Below are 21,749 nucleotides of genomic sequence, written 5' to 3'. Positions count from 1 at the left end.
ATACATATATACAGGAGGAGACATATATACAGGGGTGCATAGAGGATACATACATACAGAGGAGTTAGGGCTGGGCGATTAATCAAATTAATTTGCCCAGAAGGTTAGAATCAATTTCGATTAAAACCGTAAATTCAATTTTCACAAAAAAATCATTGCAGGTGGAGCAGCGTAGAGTGACGGGTTGGCGGCCGGGCAAGAGGTGCAGGTCAAGCAGGCGGCGCGGAGGTGAGGTGCATGGCGGGCGGCGGTGCGTGGAGTGTCGGGCCGGAGGTGAGGTGCAGGGCGGTCGGCAGTCCGCCTAATAGAGCCGCGACTGACCTACCCCAGCTATACATATCATGTCCTGCTCCCCTCCCGACCACACGTGCAGGTCCCCGGTCTCTGGAGGAGGCTGCAGGGACTGTAGTGGTGATAACGTTGCTTCGGGTCCTGGAGCTGAACAGCGGGATCTGCATCCCCCGATCCCGCTGTACAGCTCAAGTAATGGCAGTGACGCTATCACCTCTACAGTCCCTGTGGCCTGCTTCAGAGACCGGGGACCTGCACGTGTGGCCGGGAGGGGAACCTGTGTGCCGGGGTGAGAGGAGGAGGGATATGTGCACTCCTGCCCCAATCACCCCCAGCTGCCCAATCCCTCTAGAGTCACCCCCAGTCTGCCTCAGTCCCCCTCTGTCACCCCCAGCTGCCCCAGTCCCCCTAGAATCACCCCCAGTCCCCCTCAGTCATCCACAGTCTGCCCAGTTCCCCTCAGTCACCCCAGTCTGCCCCAGTCCCTCTCAGTCATCCACAGTCTGCCCAGTCCCCCCTCAGTCGCCCAAGTCTGCCCCAGTCCCCCTTCAGTCACCCCCAGTCTGCCCTAGTCCTCATTCAGTCAACTCCAACTGCCCCAGTCCCGCTTAAGTCAACCCCAGTTTGCCCCAGTCCCCCTCAGTCACCCCCAGCTGCCCCACTCACCCCCCAGTTTGCCCCGTACACCCCCAGCTCTCCCAGTCATCCCCAGCTGCCCCAGTTTCCCCCAGTATGCCCCTGTCACCTCTCATCTATACCTTTATTCCTACTACACCCCTCATCTTTACCTGTACTACTACAGCCCACATCTATACCTGTACTACTAATCCCCCTCATCAGTATTACTAATACCCCCCATATCTATACCTGTACTACCTCACCCCTCATCTTTACCTGTACTACTACACCCATTATCCACTATACCTCCACTACTACACTCTACCTAGATGGAGGCACCATGTGTCCCGCTACCCCCCCCCCCCTCGCTTATCCCGGAAATGCCCCTGCCTGCATGTGTCCCTGCTACATAGAGGATACATATATACAGGAGGGCATAGAGGATACATATATACAGGAGTACATAGTGGATACATATATACAGCAGTAAATAGAGGATACATGTATACAGCAGTACATAGAGGATACATATATACAGGGGGAGGCATATATACAGCAGTACATAGAGGATACATATATACAGGGGGAGGCATATATACAGTAGTACATAGAGGATACATATATATATATACAAGAGTACATAGAGTATACATATATATACAGGAGTACATAGAGGAGGCATATATACAGGAGGACATAGAGGATACATATATACAGCAGTACATAGAGGAGACGTATATACAGAAGTATATAGATGATACATATATACAAGAGGAGACCTACACAGGAGTACATAGAGGAGACATATATACAGAAGTACATCGAGTGATATAAACTATTGTAAAAATACAGTAACCCCAGCTTTCCCAGCATCTTGCGTAGTAGTCAGTATAATGAGGGTCAGGCAGCTTTCCCAGCATCTTGTATTTGTAGTCAGTATAATGGAGGTCACCCAGCTTTCCCACCATCTTATCCTCAGTATAATGGAGGTCACCCAGCTTTCCCACCATCTTATACTCAGTATGATGGAGGTAACCCAGCTTTCCCACCATCTTATACTCAGTATGATGGAGGTCACCCAGCTTTCCCACCATCTTATACTCAGAATGATGGAGGTCACCCAGCTTTCCCACCATCTTATACTCAGTATGATGGAGGTCACCCAGCCTTCCAGCATCTTGTACACAGTTTTATGGGGGTCACCAGCTTTTCCACCATCTTATACTTAGTATGATGGAGGTCACCCAGCTTTCCAGCATCTTGTACACAGTATTATGGGGGTCACCAGCTTTTCCACCATCTTATACTCAGTAGGATGGAGGTCACCCAGCTTTCCCAGCATCTTATACTAAATATGATGGAGGTCACACAGCTTTCCCAGTATCTTGTAGTCAGTATGATGGAGGTTACCCAGCTTTCCCACCATCCTATACTCAGTATAATGGAGGTCACCCAGCTTTCACAGCATCTTATACTTAGTATCATGGAGGTCACCCAGCTTTCCCAGCATCTTATAATCAGTATGATGGAGGTCACCCAGCTTTCCAGCATCTTATACTCAGTATGATAGAGGTCACCCAGCTTTCCCACCATCCTATACTCAGTATAATGGAGGTCACCCAGCTTTCACAGCATCTTATACTCAGTATCATGGAGGTCACCCAGCTTTCCCAGCATCTTATACTCAGTATGATGGAGGTCACCCAGCTTTCCAGCATCTTGTACTCAGTATGATAGAGGTCACCCAGCTTTCCTAGCATCTGTCTATGGGACCGTTCTGTGTCATCACTGAGCCGCCCCATAGACTTATACAGGAAAGTGAGTTCTGACCCTTTCACAGGGCACAGTAGGATATTTGGTCACAAATGACTGGAAGGACCGAAGATGTTATAGGTAAGAGGTAAGAGGCCAGAGTGGTCCTTTAAGGATGGGCTGCCAGCCTGCTACTCATGGGCCAGTGCTGTGTGCTTGCCCCCCGGGCTAAAATTTGCCAGCCAGCCCCTGACAATATACATACTAAGGTTTCCAGTTCAGAACAAAGTGAAATGTCCTATATAGATGTATAGTGGTGCCTTGGATTAGGAGAATAATTCGTTCCGGGACCGCGCTTGTAATCCAAATCCACTCTTAAACCAAAGCAAAACTTCCCATAAGAAATCATAGAAATGCAGACAATTAAGTTTCACACACCAAAAATAATGATTTATTATTCTGAATAACATGTAGAACAGATGAAACAAACATTCAGAAACAGCAGAATATGTGATATTATAAATTACTGTACAGTAATGGAGAGGATGGGAAACACAAGAGCTGACAGAGACTGCATGGAGCATGAAGGAATGAGCAGGGCAGATGTGGGCACATACATGCAGCATTCTCTGTCTGGGAAGAGAAGGGTTACAGCTATGAAGAGATTACCTCCACAGTCCTGTCCCCTGATGCAAGCCCCAGCCTGAAGTGGATCTTCTATGATTTGGAAGGTTAGGGAGACAGTGCTGTACACCCCGCTATGCAGACCATGTCCCTCCTCCACTCCTGCTCCCACCCAGTACAGGGAGCTCTTAAACCAAAGCAATGCTCTAAAACCAAGTCACAATTTTGAAAAACTTCTTGCAAAATGCTCTCAAACCAAGTTACTCTTAAACCAAGGTACAACTATACTTGTGTCCATATGTATAAACCACAAAGTGCCCAAAGTGTATACAGTGTATATATATATATATATATATATATATATATATATATATATATATATATAAATAATGAAAAACATCCTCCGAGGTTGTGCCCCATGGTGAATGTAGCTTGTAAACAATGTGATCCCGCATGCACAGGTCCGTGGGTAAACTCATCCCGAGCTGAGTGTAAGTATGAGGAACGGGGGTGGAGTCTGTCAAGCTGGATCCCGTCAGAATAGCATTCACCATGTTGGCAAGAGAACGCAGGTATCCAATACAGTTCGTCTGAACAATGTCATACTGGCATATGGAGAAAGTCATGAAACTCCTTCCAGTGTACTAAGGGTTATCCGGCTAGAATGACATACATCCTCGCAAGCGAGGACACATACCACTTTCATGACTTTCCCCATATGCCGGTATGACCAGGGCCGGCCTTTGGGGTGTGCGACCTGTGCACTTGCACAGGGCGCCTCACTCCCAGCCAGCAGGGGGGCGCTCTGGCAGGCAGAGGGCTGCTCTGCATATCTAACTACAAATAGAAGTTAGATGTGCTGTGTTTCTGCCAGAGCGCCCCCTCCCCCGCCCTCCGGCAGGCACACAGCACATCTAATTTCTATTTGTAGTTAGATGTGCAGTGCATCTCTCTGCCGCAGCTCCCCTGGCCGCCCTCCTCCTGCAGCACTCAGCTTCTCTCCTCCCCTGCGCGGCGCAGGAGCATGACGTCACCCGGACCGCACGTCCAGCCAATCAGTAAGGGGACGTGCGGTCTGGGTGCAGTCATGCCCCGGCGCTCAGGTAAGAGAACTCTCATGGGGGTCTGGCTCATCAAGGGGGGACTGTGTGATGTCTCCTGGTTAGCTCTGCAGGACGTTTGTCCTGACACTAGCTAGCCACGGAAGAACGGATGTTTGTGGAAATGCCGGGGAACACCCACCAGCAGGGGGCGGCATCAGAGTGTGCAGAGAGAGAGAGAAAGGGGGAGGTAAAGCATGGCTACACCCTTTCCCTCTGTCACTGCCTGGAGCCTCCTCTTCTCCTGCTGCAGCTAGAGGCCGCTCTGCTGTCTGGCCTGTCAGCTGCCTGTACAGAGGAGCATCCTGCCAGCTTGGATGACCTCTGACCCCCTAGCCCTCTCCTGTCGGGACCTGCAGAGAGACAGTGACAGCTCCTTCCTCCTGTAAGTACACACTAGCACTGATAGTGTGGGGGAGGGGGATATGCTGGCTGCTATCTTACAAAGAAGCATATATGTGTGTTTTTTTTATTTCTACAGGAGCTTTGACATTATAGGACTACAAACTCCCAATGTGGTCTGTCTGCTGTCTGTGCCCCCCCCCCTCAAACACACAGACAGATCACACTGGGAGTTGTAGTCCCACACAGTCTATATAGAATGCTGTCCTCTGCAGCTCCTGTAGGACTAAACAAACTCCTCCTTACGCATAATAGTCACCCCTCATACAGTGTTAGAATAATTAGAATTGTCCCATTTTACCTTGCAGTGCCAGACTGGATATATATTCTATATATATATATATATATATATATATATATATATATATATATATATATATAGATAGATAGATATATGCAGTGCCAGACTGGATAGATAGATAGTACATGCAGTAGCAGGCTGTATTTGTGTGTGTGTGTGTGTGTGTATATATATATATATATATATATATATATATATATATATATATATATATATATATATTAGTACATGCAGTAGCAGACTGGTAGGTAGGCTAGCAGGTCTGGTATGGCGGTGTTATTCAGTCTTGGTATGGTGGTATTGTTCAGGTCCGGTAGGACGGTGTTATCCAGTCACAGTATGGCGGTATCAGGTCCGGTATGGTGCAGTTATCCAGTCACAGTATGTTGGTATCAGGTCTGGTATGGCAGTGTTATCCAGTCACAGTATGTTGGTATCAAGTCTGGTATGGCGGTGTTATCCAGTCACAGTATGTTGGTATCAGGTCTGGTATGGTGGTGTTATCCAGTCACAGTATGTTGGTATCAGGTCTGGTATGGTGGTGTTATCCAGTCACAGTATGTTGTTATCAGGTCTGGTATGGTGGTGTTATCCAGTCATAGTATGGCGGTATAGTTCAGGTCTGCTATGTTGGTGTTATCCAGTCACAGTATGGTGGTATTGTTCAGGTCCGGTAGGATGGTGTTATCCAGTCACAGTATGGCGGTATCAGGTCCGGTATGGTGCAGTTATCCAGTCACAGTATGGCGGTATCAGGTCCGGTATGGTGCAGTTATCCAGTCACAGTATGGCGGTATCAGGTCCGGTATGGTGCAGTTATCCAGTCACAGTATGTTGGTATCAGGTCTGGTATGGCGGTGTTATCCAGTCACAGTATGTTGGTATCAGGTCTGCTACGTTGGTGTTATCCAGCCACAGTATGGTGGTATTGTTCAGGGCTGGTATGCAGAATTTAATATGCAACCTTGTTTATATTTTAAGCAGTTAAAAACCATGTAGAAAAAAAGATTCAGACAATGCATGTGGCCGAAACCATGCATCCATTTCTTCCCTAGTTGCCGAGAGGAGGGCCCCGTTAAAAAGTTTGCTATGGGGCCCAGACATTTCTAGTTACACCCCTGGCAGGGGTGATGGTTGTGTGGGAGTGATAGATGTGTGGGGGAGGGCTGGGGGTGGTAGTTTGGGGAGCTGTAGTTGGGTGGGGGCTGGGGTGTTAGTTGTTTGGGGGGGCTGGGGATGGTAGTTGTGTGTATGGGGGGGTGTCGGGTGATGGGTGTTGTCTGGAGGCATGGGAGGCTGAAGGAGCTTTATGTTACCTTAAGGGGGGGGGGGGGCGCCAAAAAGAGGTTTCGCACAGGGCGCCATTTACCCTAAGGCCGCCCCTGGGTATGACATTGTTCAGACTAACTGTTTTGGATACCTACATTCTCTTGCCGACATGGTGAACGCTATTCTGACGGGATCCAGCTTGACAGACTCCACCCCTGTTCCTCATACTTACACTCAGCTCGGGATGAGTTTACCCACGGACCGATGCATGCGGGATGACATTGTTTACAGATTGTTATTGCGAAAATTCGAATGATAATCACTCCGTGTAAACGCAGCATTACCTCCAAAAATAGTTTGTAGTTTGTCAATCTATTAATAAAGCCTTTTAAGTCTGGACCCAGTCTTCTGCTTCCACAAGAAAGCAAAAAGTGTCACTATCAAATCATCAAAAAAAAAAAAAAGGGTGTAATCAATGGTATGCACTGTTACCTATCCCAGTGTCCTATGTAGGATAATACAACAGCAAGCGAATAAATAAAGGATCAGCATGCCAAGGCAGATTCAGATGAAATAAAGTTATTTATTCCAGCATGGCAACATACATACCGATGTTTCAACCCTTAGGTTTCTTTTCAAGCTTATACAGCCAAAAGCTAGCACAGTATTTATATCAACAATAGTCAATAGGAACCAAATACAAAAATAAGCAAGTTAACCCTTTACACCTTTTTTACACCCATATATATATATATATATATATATATATATATACACTTTATTTATAATAGTGAAAAAAACACAAAGCATTAAAAACTTACTAGTTAAAGGGATTATCCAGCACTACAAAAACATGGCCACTTTCTTCCAGAGACAGCCCCACTCTTGTCTCCAGCTTGGGCGGGGTTTTGCTGCTCAGTTCTATTGAAGTAAATGGTGCTTAATTGCAAACCGCACCTGAACTGGAGACAAGAGTCGTGTTGTCTCTGAAAAAAAGTGGCCATGTTTTTGTAGCACTGGATAACCCCTTTAAGGCAGCCCATACACCGGAGAGATGGATGCCTAGGATGCTGATAATCTCACAAGGTGCGCAAGTGCCAGAGTGACACCACAGCCAAAGCACACGTGCGCTAACTAACTAATCAGGGAGCAGTGGGCATCAATCCACAAGGTCATCTGATCATCACCACAAGTGAGCACCACAAGGCAGCAGGATTGGGCCATCTTTCTAGTGGCATTCCAAGGAAATCTCGGTTGTTGCTTAATAAAGATATGAAATAATATGTGACATTTAACAATATTAGGCTATGTTCACACTAATCAGTCCTCATTTCTCACTTGCTTAGTCCACATTGGATGCACTGAGGATACCTCCATCTAGGCAGTAGCTACAGGAGAAATGCCCAGCAAAGGGTGATTACCTGGCCACACTGGGAGAGGCAGCCAGCTTCCAAATACACTGCCTTGAATCTAACAGCTCCCAACATAAGAACTCTGCCGTACACCCTAAAAGAGAGCTCCTACTGAGACATTTACCAACGGGGGAAGCTGCAAATTCATCTTTATGCTCCCCACAGTCTACAGCCATAGACAGTGCAGACCTAGAGCCCCGGGACTGGTGAGAGGTGGATATCCACCAATTCTTTATATGATGTACATCTTATTTATTAACGGAAACAACAATCATCAACCGTTACAATATAAACTAGAAAATCAAAAAGTGGACTGACAACTAACCATATACAAACACAGTGGTCATAAACATCAGCGACCTGCAAGGGCCCTGCAAAGTAGCCAATAGATAAATCTATGTATTTCTCTATGGACATCCCAAGAATCATGCTATATATATTTATATTTTATACTTTACAGATACATACGCTTTTAACCCTATATGTTTTTTAATTTTTTTTTGCCTTATGTGATAATTTTTTATTTTTTTTGCTCTATGTGATAATTTTTGCATTTATATGGTGTGATATACGCTTTAGTAAATTTTACCGATATATTTACCAGTATTGTTTGCATTTATACACTACCATAGTAACGCCATATTGTTTCATAAGATAATATATATTGATCTACGCAATACTAAAGAGTTATCATTTAGCCGTTCTAAGGGGGTATGCTAGAGAGCATACTAAAAATAAATTTATCCACAGTCTTTTTATGTAAAGTAACGTCCGCTGTCATTAAAATAATGGCCATTATTTTACAATGACGGCTGTCAATAATGTTTGCGAACATTTACGGCTGTCATTGTCAAACAGTGGCCGTTACTTTGCCTAAAAGACGTTGTGTGAACAAAGCCTTAGGCTGTATTGTGTTTGAAAAGTTTTTAGGAAAACCGGGAGATTGCATCATCAGAGTAGGTAAAGAGAAATCCCAGAATTTTCCAGGGTGGTGTTGGACTTATCAGGGTGAGTGTATTTTATACCCATAGCAAGATGTATTTTGTTATTGGGAAAAAAACTTTTAAAAGCCTTGTGTTCATTTGGCCTATGAGAACCTGTGTACTTTTGTACCATGTTTTACAAACATAGTAAATGTTTTTGTATAGAATCCAACAGAAACAGAAACAAAAAAACTGGAGGAATACAAGGGAAGGTTAGGGACCCATGCACCTCTATGGCTCTACCCTTACAGCTTCATACAAACAAAAAAACAACAAAAAATACAAATGCTATACTGATAACACACTGATAAAATACAGATGGGTAAGGCTATGTTCACACTGCGTATGAATCCATCCGTAGTGCGAACCGCAAATATACGCACGTAGTTTTGACGTTGATGCGTTCGCTTGAAAGTATACAATATACGCCCGCACAGTGCACACTACGTATGAGCTTACGGACGGATCGTATACGGCGCCGTGAAAAATGAACAAGACCATTGTTTGAGGACGGAAATGTTGAAACTCACGGCCGTGGATTTCCATGCGGTCCCGTACGAAGTACTTATTTCAGCCAAATTGAACTTGATTTTTCGATCCAAAAGGTTCTGTGAGTTTTATTGGGCTGGGCGAAGATTTCTAAGTAAATGACCTGCCTCAGATCGCTTCGAAACAAGCTAGGGAAGCATAACTGTACTGCGGGCGTATGTTCGCGGTGCGTACGCATCCACCCACATGTCGATTTTTCGCACGCCCGTAGGTTCAGCCGCACATGTACGGCAGCGTAAGACCTGCGTACGGACTCGTACGCAGTGTGAACATAGCCTTAGGCCGAGTTCACATGCTGTAGGACACAGGCCGTTCTGTTACCCAGCCATGTCATAGAGTGGCCGGTGTCAGTGAAGATCATCCTGGCTAGAGCTGCAGTACCGGCCGGATGAACTTCATTTGTGCTGAATTGGGATGCGAGATGCGGGAACTGCACTTTCCATTGTGTCAACTGACAGTTCTCTGCGGCCACTATTCAATGAATCCTGACCAGTGTGTATACTATGGGGGAGATTTATCAAACATGGTGTAAAGTGAAACTGGCCCAGTTGCCCCTAGCAACCAATCAGATTCCACCTCTCATTCCTCACAGACTCTTTGGAAAATGAAAGATTGAATCTGATTGGTTGCTAGGGGCAACTGAGCCAGTTTCACTTTACATCATGTTTGATAAATCTCCCCCTAGGTGTATACACACCAGCCACGATTCCATTGACTGCAGTGCAACATAAATTTTCTATTAATCACGGCCGTTGTTGCACATCGTCAACAATGGCCATGATTAATAGAAAATTTACGATGTGTGAACTTAGCCTAAACATTTAAGACATAAGGGTGCCTCCCCATTTAATCTCTCTCCATAGACTTTAGCGGGTGCCTACTGTTGTGTATGTAATATTAGCCTTGAGGTAAATTTTCTTTTTTTAATTTGATTTTTGTTTTGTTTTTTAGTTGTTTTGTTTTATGGGGGATGGAGGTGGGGGGCTTCTGCGGTTTTTGGTGCAATGTTTGAGCCAAAGCCAAGAAGTGATCCAGAAAATGGAAAAGTATTTCCTTTATGTTTTCACTCTAAGTCCCATCCAGCTGTCATTTTAGTTGTCAGGTACCTTCCCTAGAAATAAATATAACTATAGAATGAACATCATTTTTAGATAGCTTGATATAAGAGGACAAATCAAGAATTAATAAGAGCAACTACTTAGGAGAAATAGGGAAGAAACTAAAGTTATCCAGCACACAAACAATAATAATTATCCCTGTTATTACCCTCTCATCCCCATACCAGGGTGCTATTTAGTGCAGTAAACAGTATCTTGTCATTATCATGCTCTATTAAGAAGGTATCATTAGAACAATGCCTACCACAGTGCAGGGTGGCGGCCATACCTTGTAGCACTTTAGTAAAGGCCATGCCTGATACCTGACAGAGGGTGCTCTCTACTTATCCCTAGAGGGTCTCCAGGCTGTCAGCAGGAGGATCACATCTATTGGACACCTCCCAGCACTTACAAGTAACCAGGCAATTCCAGCAGGGAGTTGCATAATGATGCGAATATATCATCCTTCACTTAGGAGCATGTTTGGCAAGTCGAATGCTCCCAACTACAGTAAATCATTAACAATTGATGGCAGCTTAACACTGATCCTATATACACTTGGTTAAATAAGCTCTGAGAAATCCACCAAAGTTGTAAAACCAAGTACATGTTGAGCACTGGTGAAACTACAGAAGGTTTTAGGGATTTGCTTAAATGGTAGTTCTGTAGTATAGTGCAATTATTGTCAAGGCTATAGGCTATTTGTAGCTTAGTATCTATTCCTGGTTTCTTAGAACAACAGAGGATATATGTTGGGATTGACACACAGAGGATTTTGTTGCAGTTATTGCTGCAAATTAAATTCACTTCCATCAGGGTTTGCTTAGGTGGCAAGCACATGGATTTTTGCCATTTCTATGTGGATGCATTTTGAAATTCCCATAAGTTGGTATGTTATTAGCGTAGTCACTGTCATGAAACAAAAAGTAACCTATAGGCTATGTCCACACTGTGACCTGGATTTATCAATCTGCCTGAAATCAAAACTGTCTGGTTTTGCCAACAGTAACCAATCACAGCTCCCGATCATTCATTGACAGGAGCTTGTGCTGTCGCTGAGTATCTTAAATGCCACAATCACTATAGATCACAGCATTTAAGGGGTTAATGACAAGCAGCTGGGGGACTGCAGTTGCCTTTCATTTTGCTGGGCTCCCCGGACACTGATGTGTGCAGGACCGCTCTCACTGCAGCAGTCTTGCACACCTCTACAGCCCCTTCAGTCAGGAATGTATATATATAGATTGCTGATGTGAAGGGGTTAATACTCCATGTATTATGTTATTTGACAGGAATAAAAATACAGCGTGAAAGTGGATGGGGAGCTGCTGGCCCCCTCTGGAACACATTCCTGGAGCCAGTAAGTAGGTCAACAGGATGGAAGTAGACAGATGGATGGCTTCAAAAGGTACTAGTACCCTTTGAGATCCAAGAAAAGCTGAGTCCAACAGAAAATTAACAGAAACTCTTTTATTGGTGAAATGGATAACATGTTTCAAGGGATTTATTGTACTGGAGGGATTGCATGGTGGTATTGGTAAGGTCTTGTATGGCAGTGTTATCAAGTCATAGTATGGCTGTATTGTTCAGGTTTGGTGTGACGGTGTTATCCAGTCACAGTATGGCGGTATTGGTCAGGTTTGGTGTGACGGTGTTATCCAGTCACAGTATGGCGGTATTGGTCAGGTTTGGTGTGACGGTGTTATCCAGTCACAGTAAATGTGACACCTGGAGCTATTACCTACAAATCTACCAATCCTGTGGTGAGAATTCCTACAGACAATATGCAGACGGCTCTAATCATTGATTCAATGTGTAAATTTGTTTAAGTTTTATTTGTTTATGATTATTTGACAACTATTTCACAAAACTGACCCTTATCCAGCACTGGTAACTAAAGCCTCCAAACCTTTTCATTTCTGCCTATCTATGTTTATAGTGTATATGCAATATTCTTTCCTTTAGATTCCTCTCATTCCCTATCAATTATTAAGTCACATCAGAACAGTATAGGCACGTGACATGACAAAATACAAGTAAAATGGCAGGAAGCATACATTATTTCATAAGGAATCCTTTATTCTTTAGTGTATTATTTTTTCTAGGCCTTTGAAGATAGACAGTGGCTCTAGACAGTGTGCCCAACTTCTAGATGCAATGCTCTCTAGTCATAATCACAGTAAAGTCTGCTTCTATTGGGAAGACGGAGTACATGAAATGCATCCTCTGGAGCTAATCACTAATCTACAATGACAAATGCCATGGAAAAGAACAACACCATAGAGGAATTAACTGCTGTAATCCCGAGGTATGCGCTGGTATGAAGCAAGCCATGTCTAATATCTATCTCATTAGTTATTTTTTTTATATAGTTCACTAGTTCTGCAGCATATGGGTCTAGCTGTAGAAATAAAAAGGATTAGAAAATGTTTACACATGGTGCTTTTCAGTATTACTAGAATAAAAAAAAAAAATCTGCGTAAATGCAGTAAAAACCCAATAAGCGAACATATCCTTATCGTTAAACTAATTGGACTATTTCATGGTAGAGGTGTTTGGACTATGTGCTCTGATATTATATTCCAATATATATTATTTGTAAAATATTATAATATAATATATATATAATTTATAATAAAAATATGATTAATGTTTATAATACAGTGGTGCTATACTTCTGCCTATATTTGTTCTAAAACTACATCACACAGTCCTAAAAAGAAATAGAAACAAATCATTCAAGTGAGTAAAAATGCTTGGTCAATTATGTATTGTGGGAAATCAGTGAATGTTATCAGAATCTAAATATTTCTGGTAATTATCGATTAGTTCTGCAGATTGGTTTGGAGGAATTTTAGCCCATTCCTCCACACGAAACAGCTTGACGTCTTATGCTGGTGGTTCTCCCTGGAACTGTTCACTCCAGGTCCTACTACAATATTTCTATGAAAAGTTCTTTTTAGCCCTTCCCTGTCCCCAGATTTATGATCAGTGCATGGAGAAAACAGTAAGTTACATCCAGGGCACCACTGAAGCCTAGAGCGTAACCATTGGACCCAAAGTATGGAGCATTAACCCTTTTATTTACATCACAGTAGGAAAATCTTGCAAGGCAATGCTAAAGGCTATGTTAACACGCTGTTGAAATTGAGTGGATGGCTGCCATTTAATGGCGAATAACGGACGTTATTTTAAAAAACGGACATTATTTGCCATTAAATGACTGCCATCCAATCAGTTTCAACAGTGTGTGAACATAGCCTTCCTGTGTTTTCAATCCACTACTGGTTGTCATATAGCGAATAAGGTCCCAAAACATATTAGTGAACAGTTGATTCAACTCAGCGCTACTCCCGTCCTCACTCCCCCTGCCCCCTAATCCGAAACAGGAAGTGAACGTGTAAAGTTAAATTCTTGGCAGATGGGACAATGTCGTTTAAAGACGAGAGGAACGTTTCAGCATCTCCATAAAAATGCTATTACTATATATATGTATATAACCTGTAGTACAACATAATTTTATTTTAATTTTTTTGCAGAAATCAATAGTCCAGGCGATTTTTAGAAATTCTGTAATTGGGTTTATTATCCAAATATGCCACTATCTGCATTTAAATAGCTTTTTCCCAGCCCCCCCCCCCCTTCCTCTTTTCCATCCACTGCAAAAAATCAGGAAATTGTGACTTGTTCCATCAGACATACCCAGTCTGTTCTAGGGAGAGGGGAGGGGGGAGGAGGGAGGAGGGAGTTAGCCGACAGCAGAAAGCAGAGAACAAAGGGATTACAGGCACAGAGCTAAGTGACAGCTGTAATCAGAGCTCAGAGAGGTCAGTGGTGACTGACAGAGGAGATAAAGGGTGAAGTATTTGTAGATTAACTCTTTGCTGTCCGGTTTTGGTCTTTTATTTAGCCTTCTCCATAGGAGAACAATGAAGACAGGGGGAGAGCTTCAAACTGCTTTTTCATGGTAAAAATCCATTTTTCGGCAAATAAACTCAATTTTCAACAAAGTTTCTTAAAATCGCCTGGACTATTGATTTCAGCAAAAAAAAATTCACAACAGTGATACTTTAACCCCTTAGCGACCCCTGACGTATCTGATACGTCATGGTGCCACTCAGGGTGTTCAGAGAGGGGTCCCGCCGGGACCCCGCTCTGAACAGCCCTGATCCCGGCTGACATGTGCAGCCGGGCAGTGACAGCTGCACTTAGAGGCTTTGTGCCGCAAGTCCCTGGTGTCTAGTGAGACGGATCTCCCCCCCGTGCTGTGCCTCAGCGTCGGAATGAAGCTGATCCGGGCTCGGCAATAGATTGCTATGGCCTGCAGCAGGCCATAGCAATCTATGACCGATTTGATGGATCTTTGCTGTGTATATACACAGCATTGATCTCTATGAGAGATCAGTGCTGTTTATATACAAGTCCCCTAGGGGGACTTCTAGTTAAAGTAAAAATCAAAGTAAAAAATTTTTTTATTAATAAAAAATCCCCTCCCCTATTAAAAGTCCAAATCACCCCCCTTTTCCCATTTTACAAATATAAATAAATAAATAAACAAATAAACAAACATGTTTGGTATTGCCGCGCGCGTAATCGCCCGAACTATTAATTAATCACATTCCTGATCTCGCACGGTAAACTGCGTAAGTGCAAAAAAATTCCAAAGTGCAAAATTGCGCATTTTTGGTCGCATCAAATCCAGAAAAAATGTAATAAAAAGTGATCAAAAAGTCGTATATGCGCAATCAAGGTACCGATAGAAAGAACGCATCATGGCGCAAAAAATGACATCTCACACAGCCCCATAGACCAAAGGATAAAAGCGCTGTAAGCATGGGAATAGAGCAATTTTAAGGAACATATATTTGTTAACAATGGTTTGAATTTTTTACAAGCCATCAGATACAATAAAAGTTACACATGTTATATATCGTTGTAATCGTAACGACTTGAGGCACATGCATAACCAGTCAGTTTTACCATAGGGCGAACGGCGTAAATGCAAAACTCCCCGAAATCAAAACAAATTCCTTTTTTTTTTCAATTTGACAGCGCAAATGATTTTTTTCCAGTTTCGCAGCATATTTTATGGAAAAATAATGCCTGTCATTGCAAAGTACAATTGGTTTCACAAAAAATAAGTGCTCATATACGTCTCTAGGTGAAAAAATGCAAGTGCTATGGACTTTTAAACATAAAGTGGAAAAAGCAAAAGTGCAAAAACGAAAATTGGCTTTGACCTTAAGGGGTTAAACAAAGTATATATATATATATATATATATATATATATATATAAAAATACCATTAAACAATATATATTACCTGCGGCATTGAATTTTAATTCTTAAATTTTGTTTGATGGGTAAATAACAGGCACACCCTTCTGAATATGTCGTTAAATTTTACGTTGCTTTTTTAATCCAGAATTTAATTGTGTATTTTTATGACTAGAAACCTATTGTCTGTACTTGTACATTTCTGAATTTTATTATGTCGCGTCTAAAATCTGTTTTATACTGTCATAGCCCCTACAAAAAAAAAGTAAAAGTAGTTATTAGTAATGGTTGTCACGATGTGTTTAAGGCTGTGTTCATACACAGCATAACAACGGCTAATGTTATACTGTGCGAACACTGGCCGGTGTTTGGCATGTACCTTCAACTGTCAGAGCTTTGGTGGACGCAGGAACATTGTTTTCCATACTGCCCATTAGGGGTGTAACATTGATTTCCATGCACAGCACGGAGGCACGCAATGCCAGAAAAAGTGGTCCGCGTGTGCATGAAAAAATTGACATGGCGATTATTCGCATGGCCTTCATTGAAAACAGCAACCATTCTTTTTTTCTTTTTTATTTTGCTAAGTACATTGGGGGAGATTTATCAAACATGGTGTAAAGTGAAACAGTTGCCCCTAGCAACCAATCAGATTCCACTTTTCATTCCACACACACTCTTTGGAAAATCTGATTGGTTGCTAGGGGCCAGTATCACTTTACACCATGTTTGATAAATCTCCCCCATAGTGCGAACCTAAAACAAAAGTGTACAAATTACACCATATAGTTTGTACTACATTTCCATCATATTTTTTGCATTATTTCAGTATTGTTCAAGGTTTGTTTCACCAAGATACCTTGTCCTCATGTTGCCGCATCCCCTACTCTAGGTTGATCGTTGCTAGTGATGAGCAAACATCCTGATGTTCAGTTCGGATGCTGAACATGGGCAGAAAGAAAATGATCATGATTGGTTCGTGTTCGCCGAACATTTACGAACATTCCTGAACATTACGCACATGCGTACCGATTATCAGGTGCAAAACGTAAAATAAGTAATGGCGAAGCAATTACATAGCATTAGCGTATACGCCCGTGCGTATGTGCAATGGCGTATATACTACTGTGTATATTAATTACACTCTGCAATCACTGGCACACAGCAGAGCCAGACAGAAAGATTAAAGTGTCACTTTTTTTTTTTTTTGCAGAAATCAATAGTCCAGGCGATTTTAAGAAACTTTGTAATTAGGTTTATTAGCTGAAAAATGAATTTTTATCATGAAAAAGCAGTTTGAAGCTCTCCCCCTTGTCTTCATTGTTCTCCTATGGAGAGAGCTAAAGAAAAGACCAAAACAGGACAACAAAGAGTTAATCTACAAATACCTCACCCGTTATCTCCTGGGACAGTCACCACTGACCTGTCTGAGCTCAGATTACAGCTGTCACCCAGCTCTGTGCCTGTAATCCTCTGTTATCTGCTTTCTGCTGTCGGCTAACTCCCTCCTTCTTCCTCCCTCCTCCCCTCTCCCTAGAGCAGACTGGGTACGACTCCTGCAACAAGTCACAATTTTCAGATTTTTTGCAGTGGATGGAAAAGAGGAAGGAGGGGGGGACCTGGGAAAAGGCTTTTTACATGCAGATAATGGCATATTTGGCTAATAAACCCAATTACAACGTTTCTTAAAATCGCCTGGACTATTGATTTCTGCAAAAAAAAAATATGACAGTGACTCTTTAAAGAAACATATACATATATGAATTAGCCATAAAAAGGACAGTTGGGTTCTTACGTTTTTTTTTTACAGAGGACGCCTGGTCACTACAGGGTTAAGAAATTAATCCTCATAGTGCTTAAAAGCTGGATTCTGTCACTCTCCCTACACTGAAATTTTCACAATGTTCTAAGCCCTACTCGGTCAGCTCTTCCTCCCTACACTGACTAACTACCACTACTGTGGATATTGCTGCCTAACCAAATTCAGATGCTGTCCCTGCTCATTTTACTCTCCCTACTGAACGGCACAAGAATCAGGAAAGACTGTGAGGAAATTCGCCTCGGCGTCGCATTTCTATAGCATGTACGTAATGTACGTAATGACACTAATCGTACAGCCAATCACAGTAATGCCGGTAGTGAACATGGCTACTACATCACCTGATGTGCCTTTCCTTCCCCACACGTTCATTGACTCTTTCAAATTGGTGGGCGGAAACTTATGCAGTTGCGTACATTCGCATGTTCACAAATGTTCGAAAATTATCGTTATAACTATTCCGATAATTGAACAAATTGAACACGAACAATTAGCGGCATGTTCGTACAAACATTCCAACATGTACAAACATGTTCCCTCATCACTAATCATTGCTGTTCATTTATTGGAACTTTTCCAAGCAGATGTTATCAAACATCAAACTAAATTTAGGATTACTAAAACAAATGAGAATGAAAAACCATGTGTTGTTCCAAGTCGACAAAAGAGAGAGGCGTTTTTTGCCACGTTCTCCAAATACAAAGGTTCACAAGCATGTTTGTAATGTTCAAATGGAAACTGCTATAACCAGTTAAGGTAATGCTCTTATTACTGATTCTATAGAAAAATACAGTTCTGTAACTATTCATACTGCTGCCATGCAGGCAATACCCTAAGGATCAGGCAGATGCTCTCTGCCCAATCATAAAGTGAACTGTGTTGTTATAAAGTTACAGCTGCACAGTTTTCTCTAGGCCCTTCCTGCACCCAGGTTTATGAAAATAGGAAAATTAAACCTGGAGGGGTGAATAACCTTTGGACCCAAAGTATTAAAAGGGGTTATCCAGCGCTACAAAAACATGGCTACTCTCTTGTCTCCAGTTCAGGTGTGGTTTGCAATTAAGCTCCATTTACTTCAATGGAACTGAGTTCCAAAGCCCACCCAAAGTACTGTGTAGGCAATAACACATGGCAACAGTATACAATAAATTGCAACACAGTACATGGAAAAATGCATAGCAGTCAGATACAGGGATTTACACCATAAAGAGAGCATGTGCAAATCCAGAATTAGTTCACACTACATTTGTTCACACTACAATTTATATTGTTAACACTACATTTAAAACACACAATGCTTTTTCAGCTTTTGAGTCTAAAATAACGGACATCATTTACCAGCCTGGCCTTCCCTTGGTGCAATGACTGGTGTTGGTACATTATTCTAGTTTGGGGTTACTAATTGGACTTTGGAAGCGGCTTAATTGAAAAGTCCATTGAATTTAATAGTATAAACAGAGATAGAATAGTGACAAAAGAAAAACTGTGTGTGAACAACTATTAAAAAAACCTCCACTTTTTGCAAAAGACGTCCAAAAATAATTGCCATGGTAATTGTTTTGACTTCCACGGCAATAACGTCCGTAATTCAATAGTATGTGTGCATTGGGCGTTCCATTTAGTCTTTGCATTGACTTCAATGGATTGCACTGTAGTCAGTTAAATAACGGACTTTTTAAAAAAATAACAAATTCGGCCATCTTTTCTCTATTTTTGACAGTGTGTGAACATAGCCAAAAGGTGTCTGCCTTTTCTTTTTAAAAAGCTGTTTGTCATTGCCACAATTTAATTGATTTCAATGCAATGCATTGAAGTTAATGGAATGACGGACGTCCAATGCACACAGTGTATAAAATAACGGACGTCGTCTGCGTGGACGTCAAAATAATGATCATGACAATTATTTCCTGACTATTTTTGCAAACAAAGGACATAATTTTTTTAGTTTTTTCCTTTTTTTTTACTGTCCTTTCACCGTTCTTACTATTAAATTTAATGGACTTTTCAAATAAAGACACACCCAAAATACCTCCTGCTTACAGGGTATGAATGCTAATTATCTCTTCTCTCTCTCTCTCTTTTTCTCTCTCTCTCTCTTTCTCTCTCTCTCGTATAAGCAGTCTACAGAATTCATCACCGTATAGCGGAGATGGAGGGGCAGAGCGTGTACTGCTGAGCTGAGGTCCCAGCACCCAAACCCTCAGCGATACACACTTCTTACATGTCACTAGGGCATGTCAGAGGTTTTTACAAATGATAGTTACACTTTAAAGTGGCCACATATTCTCACCTTTATTACTACAAACTGAGAATGGTGAAAGTATAAACACATCTGAGCAACTCCTTTAAGGCACGCTTCTGTACGTGACCTGGAAGGAGCATTTAAGGACTTGAGTAGAAGAGCAAAGTTCTACACTGAAATACAATAGGAAATCCTTTGTCATTTAATTGCTATAAATGGGGAAGTACAGCAAATTAAACTCCTCTTCAGAAACCACAAAGGTGACAGCCATGTCTCTGAAGAAACAACATCTGAATCTAAAATAAGCATTTTGGTAAGAGTCAGTTCAGCTGCTTACACAGCAGCATTCCCTCTCATTCTGTCTTTACTTGATGAAAAAAGATAAACTTTCAATAATCTTTTTGCTAGTCCTCATAATTACCATATATTGTATTTCCCAGGCAATTGTATAGTAGCCTGATTCACAGGTTTGAACACTATCATTATCTTTCAACTTTAAGGAGAAAGTTCTAAGTACCTAACTTTTGTTCACTTTGTGAAATGAATAGCGATTCTCTGACAAGTTCGGCTGTTATTTTTCTGTTACTGATTGGCTGTCACCCGGCTGTCACCCGGCTGTCACCTGGCTCCCTATAACAAGGCAATGAGGAGCAGCTGTATAATCATTGAAGGGACATTAGGATTCATGACATTATAGAACATGTATATCTATATATAAGATATTATACATGTAATAAAAGTATCCAGTGACAGTTACAATGTAATAGGGTGTAAAGGTAGAAGAATACACAAGGGCACAACTAATAATAATAATATTTATTTGTATAGTGCCAACAGATTCCGCAGCGCTTAAAAACTATTTAGTGCAATACAGTACAATTGAACATTTGTTGCATTTGCTTTATGTTTGCTAGTATAATGCTATGGAATACCGAACCATAAAATAATATAATAAATACCATGTAATAAGAATAAGAACATGTAATACAGACTAAAATATAGAATCAACATGTCCTGGAAACCAGATACAAGATGAAGCCCATCATAACAATGGAACTAAAATGTTTTCATTAATATACTGTTCCCTTTTGCACCCTAGTGGATTTGGTGTTTCTTTGCTTGCAAATTCAAGTTACAAAATCTGACATTAAAAAGTTCACCTCCAAGGCAAAATAAAAGATGAACACTGAGGTAGTATAATGTTATTCTCTTACCTGTGCATGGTGTCCATGATTTCAGACCAATGGTTAGGCTTATGTGAGTCCCGCTAAAGACAACCCAAAGACAGACCAGCAGCAAGGCAGACATCAGTGGAGCCTCTTAAAGTTGGGGTCCATGTACAATTTTTACAAATCTCCGTCACTGTCTAAGCCAACAATCTAATTGGGAGCTAGCACCCAGGTCTTCATGGTCCATCAATGTTGGCACCTTCCTTGGTTAAATGGACTTCTTCATAATTTGGCATTACCATGTACATGCACAGCGTCCAAAAATCCTATCATTCTGCTGAAGCATAAAGCAGCAGAACTATACCTTGAATTAAAGTATCATCCCTGGAGTCGCCTTGGTTTGCTTCCAAGCAAGTCTTTAAATGGTCTAGAGCTAAGAAACGAATGTAAAGTGTAGGTGTTGCAGAGACAGCTGTTTGCTCAGGATACAACAGGTGAGCCTCTCTGCGTCTGAGGGATGAGCAGGTGAGTTTCCAGGCACAAGCCAAATATCCAGACATTTAAATGAGTTCCCAGTCATTTTCTCCTCTCTAGGATCTTTTCATCTTTTGCCCAGCCCTCCCCAGGTGAAGGAATTTCCCACTGTAAATGACTCTGCCCTTACAAAGAATATATTACCAACAAAGGCGGAGCAAGGAGGAAGCCGTGCACCTGAGTGTGTGCGCACTGCAAGTGTTTCAGGGACACAAATGGAATGTACATTCTCTATTCTCAACAATAGCACATACAGTGATCCAGTGCTAAGGGATAGCACAGGGCAGAAGAAAAGTTACATCATGTTTTTT

The 21,749-nt window shown here is 42.0% G+C and overlaps 1 protein-coding gene across 1 annotated transcript in view; it reads right to left on the bottom strand.

Annotated features, from left to right (window-relative positions):
- TSPEAR (thrombospondin type laminin G domain and EAR repeats) overlaps positions 1–21,192 on the bottom strand; it is a 115,437-nt gene extending 94,245 nt beyond the window's left edge. Inside the window, exon 1 of the mRNA XM_069985231.1 lies at positions 20,950–21,192. Within this exon, the coding sequence (XP_069841332.1) occupies positions 20,950–21,043 (94 nt within the window). The 5' untranslated portion in view covers positions 21,044–21,192. The remainder of the gene's footprint in view (positions 1–20,949) is intronic.
- Between the last annotated feature and the right edge of the window lie 557 nt (positions 21,193–21,749).

This window comes from Dendropsophus ebraccatus, chromosome 9 (assembly GCF_027789765.1).
Source record: "Dendropsophus ebraccatus isolate aDenEbr1 chromosome 9, aDenEbr1.pat, whole genome shotgun sequence".
Lineage (NCBI taxonomy): Eukaryota > Metazoa > Chordata > Amphibia > Anura > Hylidae > Dendropsophus > Dendropsophus ebraccatus.
This window is presented reverse-complemented; position numbering and strand designations above follow the sequence as displayed.